The sequence below is a fragment of the Cygnus atratus genome, chromosome Z, assembly GCF_013377495.2.
Source record: "Cygnus atratus isolate AKBS03 ecotype Queensland, Australia chromosome Z, CAtr_DNAZoo_HiC_assembly, whole genome shotgun sequence".
Lineage (NCBI taxonomy): Eukaryota > Metazoa > Chordata > Aves > Anseriformes > Anatidae > Cygnus > Cygnus atratus.
Window position 1 is genome coordinate 19,250,134 of NC_066396.1, and position 10,037 is coordinate 19,260,170.

Here is a 10,037-nt window from a genome sequence, read left to right on the forward strand (position 1 = left end):
ATGTACTGTGGCAAACCTGTATGTTATTTTCCAATTACGGCACGCTGCTGTTTGAATTCAGAATTTCAGTTGTGAATGTTTCTTCAGTGTCATTACCCAGAAAGTCCAGAAGAGGGCAGGAAAGCGCTTTGATGGAGCCAAAGACTAAGGCTTACCCTGACACACTGTGCTGTTGTCATTTCCTTAGGTTATTTCAGTTTGCACCGTTCAGTTCCTGCGCTTTGAAGAAATTTACAATAGAGTTAAAGCAAATACGGAACAAATCGAGAGGCGGTTTATATGCATTTGCAAGGCTCTGAGGTGGGAAGGGAATTCTGTTCATGTCATAGCACTGGTGGGCCTGGCTCACAGAATCCCAAACTGTTGTCAAGAGCTCAGGTGCGCAGTTAGGAGTACAATAAGCCTTGACAATTTGCTTTCTTTGCTCGACCAAAAGCAATTCCCAAATGCTATTTCATTACGGTTATTTTTACAACCTGTTTCCTAAGAAAGCAAGATCTGTGCTGTCATGTTCCGTCTTGTCTTCCCAGTAACTTTTTATTTCAGCAGCAGATGTTGAGTAAAATGGGAGGTCAATATCAGCATGCAGAGACAAAGTTTTATGAAAGAAGGTACCAAAAGAGAGAGGGGAGCCTCAGCCAGCGCTCCAGTGGGACAGGTAGCTGCTGCGTGAGAGAATACAAGGGAAGTGAGCTGCTGGGAGCACCCCCGGTTACAGGGGAGTAACTTTATAGTGCTTTTGGGGGACATCCTCTGTGTTTTGTGAGGCACCAAAGAGCTTGGGGACCACACTTGTGCAGACCACAAGAGTGACCGAGCTGTGCTTTCCACACACACAGCTTGGCTTTCACACCACTGTGTGTTTGCATTCTCCTATTTCACCCCCAAGCCGAGCAAGGAGAAGCCGTTATCTGTCGGTCTTCCCAAGCCTTCGGAGGCACCAGCCACGGACGTTTGGCCTTCAAAGCGACGGGCAGCGTGACCACTGCTGCATTTAACGCTGCCTGGGCGGCTGCAGACACCGCCCCCTCACACACACACCCCGCAGCCATGCTGCCGCCACCTCCCCCGTCCACCTCCCTCTTCGGCCCCCGGCCCCGTACCCACCAATAGCATCTCCGTATGCAAATAGCGGCGCGCTGCCCGGGCGCGGATTGGCTGCGACGCACGGCGGCGGCCATGTCGCGGGGCTGCGCGGCGCCATGCTGCGCGGGCTGCGGAGGCGCTGGGCTGCCTACCGGTACCGCTTCGTGCCCTGGCTGGCCCTCAACCTCCGCCGCCAGCGCAGGTGAGGCGGCGGCGGGGGGGGGGGAAGGGGGTTAACACGCCGGCGTCGTGTTCAAATGCTCCTCTTCCTCTCCAGGACCCTCCGGTACGTCCCTGAGAGCTCCCAGGACAAAATTATCCCCGACGAAGACGTCTTAGAAACGCTGCTGAAAGTGTTCGCGGCGTTGTTCGCGAACGACCTCGGCAGGCAGACGCCTGTCCTGGCCGTGCGCCCGGAAATCAGGCGTAAATACGAGGAGCCGGCATCCGCGGAGCCGAGGCGGTCAGAGGAGGGTGACCGGAGCCAGCGGGCCCTCGGTCCCCAGGAGGTCCTTTTCCAGGCGCTGGGCTTCGGCCTCGCCCGCGGCAGGAGCTCCCTGCCCGCCGCCGGCACCGGGGTCTTCGTCAGCAGGGGCGGCGCGCGGCGAGGGGCGGTGGTGGCCATGTACCCCGGTAACGGCGCGCCGCCTCCCCACCGGGCTCGGGCAGGACGACAGAGTGCTGCGCTGAGGGTTTTGTTTGTGTCGTGACATATCGTCACCTCACAGGCTGTGGTGAACGAGAGTGTTTCTGCGTATAAACCAACCCGAGTTATTGCGCAAATGAGCAAAGCGGTGTTGGGGGGGGAGGAGGGGATTTTAGCCAAAAATCAAACGGCCTCTTAGTCTGAAGGCCTGATTTTTCACCTGCTAGAGAAGTTGTTTCAGATTCTGTAAACACAGACGTGTGGGAGCAACTTGAAGCAAGTGAACAGCACAGTGTAGTTCTTTGGGGTTTCTGTTTTGGACGCATGTCTGAAGAAAGGGGGATTTGAGCTGTCCACACAGATGAGGGGATCCACACACTTTCTTCTTCAAAGCACAAAAATATATATTGGAGAATGAAACTAAACCCCTTATTTAGTGGAACTCTTCTCCATAAAGCATGTTTGGAAAGATGCTTCCTCTTCCTCATTTCTTGGAACTGTATTTCGTTACGTTTTTTAAAAGATTCATAATTGTATAGGTATGGTCAAGCTAGGGCAGCTCTGTTGAAGAGCTGGGATTTGTTTCTGTTTCATCCGTCAACAGAAGCATCCCCTGCAGGTGATCTCTGCAGCTTCTGCCAGTGGTACCAGAGTGGGTCCAGTCCAAGAAGTGGGCCATGCAGGTTATTTTGCCATGCCAAAGTAGGGCTGTCTGGCTATTGCCATTGACCTGTAAACTGAGTAAATGTCCCATGAAAATCATGAGGAACAAGCCTGCAACCTTGCAGCTCACTTTGGATTTCAGGCATGTGTTAAACACGTAGACTCACTGAGGGTCTTGTGTAGCAGCTCATCCAGCAAAATGAGGATGAGCTGTTGAAATGCCTTTTTCATAGGTGACAGGGAAACCAGAGGGCTGCTGGCTGGGGAAGGGACCAGCGGCGAGACCAGGTCATTCAGTGCTCTCCTGGCTGTTGTTTGGCAGTGAATTCAGCCTGCCAGAGGGGTTCCTCGCCTGTTAGCCCACAAGATGTCACTGGAGGTTTTCTGCAGGGGGTTGCTGAAGATGTAGTGGATGTGAGGGATGCACAACTGCAATGTCAGGAAAAATGACAAGCCAGTCAGCTCTCACTTGTCTATGTTTGAAGTGTAGGGCATAGATCTGGGGAATGTTGTGCTAAAATGATTTGTCCTTGGCGTGGCAGCATGGAATTTTCCCCTCTCTTGTATCAAGCAAAACCTCTGATCAGGGTGATGGAGGGGGGGGATTTCATGTTTTTTGCTTGTATGTGTGCTTTTCAGACTTCTGGCACAGTAGTAACAAAGCAGCTGGGTATCTTCACGGGTGCTTTCCTGAGTAGACATCACCTTTTCCTCTAAAAATTCAATCGTCACTTTTTCCTTTCTGATCACTTTTTCTCTCTCAGACCAGTTGGTTGTGATGTTTCAGTGTTTCATCTACCTCTCACATTCTTTTTAACAATTTACTTCCATGGCTTCTCTTTGGAATATCTCAGCTGACGTAGATTTTTTGTATCCCACAAAGATGCATCTAAAAGCTTGCAGACATTTACAAGAGTCAAGGTCGTGAGCTGAGAGAAGAGATCTTGCCTACTCCTTCTGTCACTTCAGGTTCTGTGTAGAGGAGGCTGGATGATGTTGTAAGCCTATTCTCAAAGTTAACATATTTTCTTCTGAAATAATCATATCTATCTTGCAACAGGTACAGTATACAGAAAGCACGAGCCCATCTTTTTCCAGTCCCTTGGCAATCCTTTTATTTTTAGGTGCATAGATGGTGTCCTTATTGATGGGAATGATAAAGGACTATCAAAAGCAGTGTACAGGTAAGCAATCGTAAGAAATAGGGGAATGATACTCAGCTGGTATTTCAGAAGCTAGTACTAATATTGTCAGGTCTCTCTTGTCTTACCCTAATTTTATTTTTGTTTGAAATATCATCCACTTCTGTGTATGTCATGCTGTAAAACAGCACAAGGGTAAGAGCTGCTGGACATGATCTACTATGTACTTGTGTCTCTGTAACACCAGTGAGAAGCATTTTGATGAAAGTTGTGTACAGGGACTGTTTCTTGTAAAGAAAATAGTTTTAGTAGGAACAGGACATAGCATATTTTTTAACGTGCTTCAGAACTCTTTAATCAAATCTGCTTTGTGAACGGGGAAGAAAAAAAACCTCCATATGGACCTGCTAATAGCAGAAGGGCGAATCTGTCAGCTCTGTCTCTAGTCTGCAGATGGGCAGCACTTAAGAAGGGAGCTGCAGCCCTTAGCAGTAAGCACAGAGCTGACATGAAGTGGACTGTTCTAGCTTACCTTAAAATACAAGTTGTAGGAACTTTTGTGGAGCAGTTTCTGCGTTTGAAAATAAAATGACTAACAAGCAAAAAGGATCTAAAATAAGGGCCAACTAATACCAGGTTTGAATTCTGGAAATGAGTTTGATGATGATGCTGTAATGAGCCTTCACATCTTTAGAGGTGAACAAGGCTCTTCTGTGATCGTAAAGTTTGATGCAGATTTCTGGAATTGTACATGGCGTTTTCATGCTGGTTCTCTTGGAGTGTCAGAGACAACCACTTCCTGATAGGAGTTTTAAATGTACTTTTTAAGCAGTCGTCAAGGTATTGCTCCTTCCAAATGTTGTCCTGGCTATTTCTCCAGATGGAAGTACGTACCACTTGGTAAGTGAAGGAGCAGTGATATATGTTAACACTGTGGGTCATTTCAGGTCTTGCAGCAGGAGGGATCAGCTCGGCCCGTTCCAGATGAGTGATGTGAGCTGGCTCACGGCTGCTCCACAAAACCCACTGGCAGTGGGACAGTATGTTAACAACTGCTCGTATGGTAAGTTGCCAGGTAAATTTTCAAAGGTTGAGTTTGTCTGTGTGGATATAAATTATTTTGCAAGTGACAAGGAGAATCAAATATTGATGGGGGATGAAGGGCAAAACTGTTTAAAGCAAGATAAAGCAAGGAGTTTCTGAGGCTCTTTGTGAAAACCGAGTGTTAACATCTCTCATCGCAGCAACTCTCAGAACATCCTTAAGCTTTTCTCACCAACTCCCCCAGATGTCTCCTTGCTGGTATGTGGTACAGAAGGCACACATCCCAGAGTGCAAGTATTTGGGAATAGATACCTGGCAAAGGAGTTCTGGATTGAGGCAGTACAGACTGAGATTCCCAGTACAGTTCCAGCAGACTTCTTGAGAAAACCACGTGCGAAGTGGCATGTACCAAAAGATTCTGTCACTCTTCATTATGGACTATAATACTTCTTTAAACTTAAGAAATAAAAGTGCACAAAATGCAGGAAGTTGTTAGTATGACAACTGTGGGACATGATGAGAACAATTTATTTCTTTTGCCTCACAGTGTGTGTTGGTCCTATGGTTTGGGGGAAAAAGTGGGACTTACGCAGATGGTTGTGAGATACAGAAAGTTTAATGGCTACCATAGGTAGCCTGTAAGTGGCTTTCATAGCCTGCATTACACCGATACTATCCTGCTTCCAAGTAGCATCCAGAAAGGTAGAGTAATGAAACACGTATTGACGGGCATGTGGACAAAACTCTGTCCCATCAAACCGCTCATTCCAGGTCCAGAACCCATGTAAAGAAAATTCCAGTGTTTCTGCTGGACAGATGGTGATTTTCTCCCTGTCTGTTTTTGTGACATATTTTGCTAACGTGGAAATTGACACCAATTGACAACATTTACTTGTTAACTGTACAAGTAAATGTTGTCCTAGATATTAGCAATGCTGTAAGCTGTCTCTGGTGCACTGCAAGTTGTGCCCCTTCATATCCATGCTGATAATCAGGTCATCTTTTTTAATGTAATAAGGATAAATTCACCTCCAACAGCTGGTTACGTTGTTTATAGCTGCTTGTGTAAATTCACAATAGGACTTCAGGGGAGTGTAGTAGCTCTCAGCAGAGGCATGGTTTTCAGGCTTGATGAAGCATCTGCTACTTCTGCAGCAGTACATTTTTTACACATCTCTAACCCCTACCTGAGAATTTCTCAGCATCATAGGATTTTTTTTCTTATTTGTAGAAAAAGCAGCCAACGTGTGTTATCAGGAATTTGATGTGCCAAGATGCTTTCCAGTAGAGCTGAAACAGTACCTGCCAAACATCGTCTACAGCCATGACATACAGAGGTTAGCAGTGACTCAAAGAGCTCAAAGATTTGTGTGACACAAAGCCTGCTGTATTTGTGAAAAGGGCAAACATGGTCGAGGAGAATATTATTCCATATGAAGATGAGTTACATAGAAGTGTGTACCTGTAAGGACAATTTATCTCTTTGAATAGGTCCATTTTAAATGGCTTCCAGGATGGTGTCTTTTTGTTCCTTTCCCACATATTTGGACATGAGATAAGCATGCCTCTGATGACATGGAGCATAAAGGCATATGATTTTTGGTTAAACAATTAAAGCATGCTTGTTATGAACTGAATTTCCACCTCTTTTAGAACTTAAAACATTTGGGAAGCTTCTTTAGGTTTCTCACTGGAGGTGTGTGGAAACTGACAGTATTTATATGGAGCTGACTGGAAATGTGAAGAAGTAAGTTGTATGTCCTGAAGTACGTCCTGAATATAATACACCAAAGAATTTGAGTTTCTGGTCCAGTTGCTACCCCAGGAAACAAATAATTCTCTTAATCTAGAGGATGCATAAGGATTTTAGAGAAAACCATCTAGACTTTGAATCTATTTCTGGAGCTATTCTAAAACTGAATCTTGATTGGAGAGAGTTACGGTACATGTTGGAAAAGTGGCTTTTCTGATTGACCTTAGGCTTTATAGAGGCAAAGTTAAAGATGCACTTGTAAACTTCAGATAACTAAAGAAATGCTAGTTAAAGAAGAGGTAAGACTGAACTTTAAGAAAACCTGGGTGCTGTGCTTGAAGTGTGAAAGCACAGTGAGTAAAGATGGGACTGTTTCAGAAAGGGCTGTAGCTTCTTATCCTGTCTTTATTAGTGTCTTTTCCTCTGTCGTGATTAGTCCATTTAATTTCTGAGTCACTGTGTGAATGGAAACACTATTTGCATACCACATGAGCTGCACTTTTTTTGGTAATGATACCAGTTCTGAATCTGTTTACTCTCGCTATTTCAGTGCTCTTTTCACAGGCTTCCTGACATCTTAGTTGTTTGCTTACACGTTTTGCTTTTCATTTTTTACAGCCCCCTGAGGTGTGTAGTGCTTGTCGCTCTCAGAGACATCAAGCAAGGAGAAGAACTTTTTTCTAATTACTACACTGTCATCAACTGAATTAATAGATTCAGGACTGAAGAAGTCTGTACCATTACAATACTTTTTGTGTGTACGTCAAGCTTCATGAGCATTTTTACACAATGAAGAGCTGTAACTTCAGCCTTTAGAAATAAAGTTGTGGGCTTATATTTCCCTGAGATTACGCCACATGTGATGCAGTGGTTAAGGTTTAACTGTTTACATCACTGGGTTTTCAGCTACCTCCTATCATGGGTATTATTGCTTAGTGCTTTTCAGCTGTCCATACAGCTCATAAAATAAAAATTTAAGTTCTGTACGTGCCATTTAATCTTCTAGTTTACACAGTTTTCTGTAACTGGGACTCAGTATTTTGCCACTTCATTGCTCGTGCTTACAATGGACACAGTTTGTAAAAAGTATTCCTCTCATGAAGTGTTTCTCAGGCAATGCTCAGTAGTTTGTGGTGATTACTGGTTCTTATTCTGGTTTTCTTGGATACCACTCCCGTTGGTATCTCTTTCCTTACAGAAAGAATTTCAGTGTAGGCAGTTGAGCACATCTTTTATGAAGCCTTTTGGAAGGAGCAGGGTCAGCATGTACTTAGGATGTGCCTGCAGGGTGCGCTGTCACAAAAAGTACAACTTCAGCTGCTCACTTTTAAAGCAGGAGGCAAACTAGTCTGTTATATCAAGGTACCGTTCAACTCCAGTGTCTGTGGTACTGTCGGTTTTGTGGCATGTGGCAGGAGCTTTCATAGGTCCTGTTCTCAAACAGAGAACTTTGAGTTGTGGAGTAGCTGTAGGAAGCGATGCCAACTGAGTGTGCTGTGTATTTTTTTGATGAGTTACTGGCATAAGTAGAACCAGTCATTCCCACGTTAATTCTTGGTGCTGTCTGCAAACTGCTTTCACAAAGTAAACAGGAGACAGCTCGTCAGTCTTTGGATCTGGCTAAACAGCTTTCTTGAAACGAGAAAAAATCATCCAGGTACTTACTGCAAAGGTCCAAGCAAGCCTCCTGGTGAATCTGTGGTTGGCATAAGTGCATGAGAAATGAGGAGCTGGGAAGTGATGTCTGTCAAGTCTGGTAGTGGTTGGGGCAGCCAAGGTGCCTTGCTTAGCTGCAGAAGCATCTAGTCTCTTTTTCAGAATTCATAGCTTTCCAGTGTGTTTTACTTGTTCTCCTTCCAAGCCTGAAGCTTGCCTTTCGTATTCATCTAGAAGCCCTCAGTCAGAAAAGCCTGGGAGTTTGAGGAAGACATAAGGAACAGAGCTACAGGACAGCAGCGTATCGCTCAGCACGGGTCATGCGAGGCTGATGAAGCTGCTGGGAAGAGCTCCTAGGGACTGACCTTACCGCGTCTGCACTGTGTGGTAACAGGTTAGAGCAGGGGGTGGTCTCCAGCCTACGGAAGAGAACAACTCATCCCCCATCACTGTGAAGATCCCTTCTCTCCTGGGCTGGGCCTTTTCCCCCAGCTCTCTCGGAGGAAGTTACTGGGCATCTCTTGGTCTGTGAACAGGGGACTGTTTGTCAGGGTGCCTGCGGTGTTGCATGGCTGAAGAGGTCAGGGTTTATGGTTGGGGGGGAGCACCAGTCTGAGCCTGCCAGGAAAGGCAGGTGCTGTTCATGTCTCCAGGCTGAGGTGCTGTTTATGCAAGGGCACAGATTACTTCAGCTGTCTCGCTACACGCTTGCTAGTGATTTTTAAATGACCAGGTTTGAAAATAAACTCCTGTCTGACAACTGTGGAACTTATTTTACAGCTATGTTGTTAGGAAAGCATTTCTTTACTGCAGTGGCTGTCTCCTGGGTCTGAATGTACCTGGTAGTGGAGGACTGCAGTGCTGAAGTGCAGGCTGCTTGTCTCATAACAAGACAGGTAGCACTGGTTTCATCCTGCTCAAACACTGAAACCTGACAGCCTGCGTCGGTGACTGATGGTACATGAAGGAAAGCAGGACCTGGCCTGCAACCGGCAGCAGCGATTGGTGTCTGTCTGCTGGTGGCTACAGAACAGAATACAACAGTTCAGTTGGAAGGGATCTTTAAAGACCATCTCGTCCAGCTGCCTCACCACTTCAGGGCTAACCAAAAGTTAGAGAATGTCAGTGAAGGCATTGTACAAACGTCTAAAACTGGTGCTGCAGTAGATACTCTGGACAACATCTGCTCTGCTGTCCATCCCCTTAATCCTCACCCAGAGGCTCTACCGTGTCATCCCTAACAGCAAGGGCTGTACAGCCTCATCTCTCCCTTAGGTACAGTACCTCCACATCCACCTGCCCTGCCCGTCTCTCCTGAACCACCGAAGGGCCTGCATGCCAGTCCTGTCTCAGTACTGCCAATGATGACAGGTTGGGGGAAGGACCAAGGCTTCCCATTCATCCCGTTTGCTCCTCGTGTTGGAACAAACGTGTGTTGGTGTACAAGAATTTCAGACGTGTTCCTGAATCTGCAGCACCCCCTTAGCTTTGCCACCCTCAGATGGTGCTGTGCCATCCCTCAGCTTAATCTCAGTGTTCCTGATGGTGTCCTCCTCCCACGCTGATCCTAGTTTAAAGCCCTCTCAATCAGTCTCGACGAATTACAGACCAGGAAACATTACCCCTCTGAGCCAGGTGGGTCCAGTCTGTAGAAAACCAAAAGCCAGCAGGGGGAAGAGGTGCAGCCAGGTGGTACTCAATAGCAAGGCGTAAAACAACATGGGGATGGAGCAGGAGAGAAGAAAATGGAAGGGTTAAAATAACAGTTCAGTGACGTGGTACAGTCTGTGGAATGGCTTCAGGTCTATCGAGTGTTTCCTTGTCTTCTTAGGATCCGTTTCATCGTTAAAGAAAGGTGACAGTCATTCCAATTCTCTGTGTCCACTCCTACCAAATAGACACCCGTAGAGGCAAAGAGCAGGATATGTTATGACACTACTTCAGATGTAATGCGCACTCTGATAATACCCCCGTAGTTCTCAACGTAATCTGTTGTTTGTTTGTTAATAATAATAATTTATTTATAGAATGGAACAGAACAGAACAG

At 46.1% G+C, this 10,037-nt stretch overlaps 1 protein-coding gene across 1 annotated transcript; it reads left to right on the plus strand.

Moving 5' to 3' along the window:
- Positions 1-7,332, plus strand: SETD9 (SET domain containing 9). Its single transcript, XM_035553640.2, has 8 exons — positions 1-18; positions 188-300; positions 1,049-1,288; positions 1,364-1,719; positions 3,456-3,579; positions 4,485-4,600; positions 5,813-5,918; positions 6,953-7,332. The coding sequence occupies exons 1-8, from the start codon at positions 1-3 to the stop codon at positions 7,038-7,040; spliced, it is 1,161 nt and encodes a 386-aa protein (XP_035409533.2). The 3' UTR covers positions 7,041-7,332.
- Positions 7,333-10,037: the final 2,705 nt, after the last annotated feature.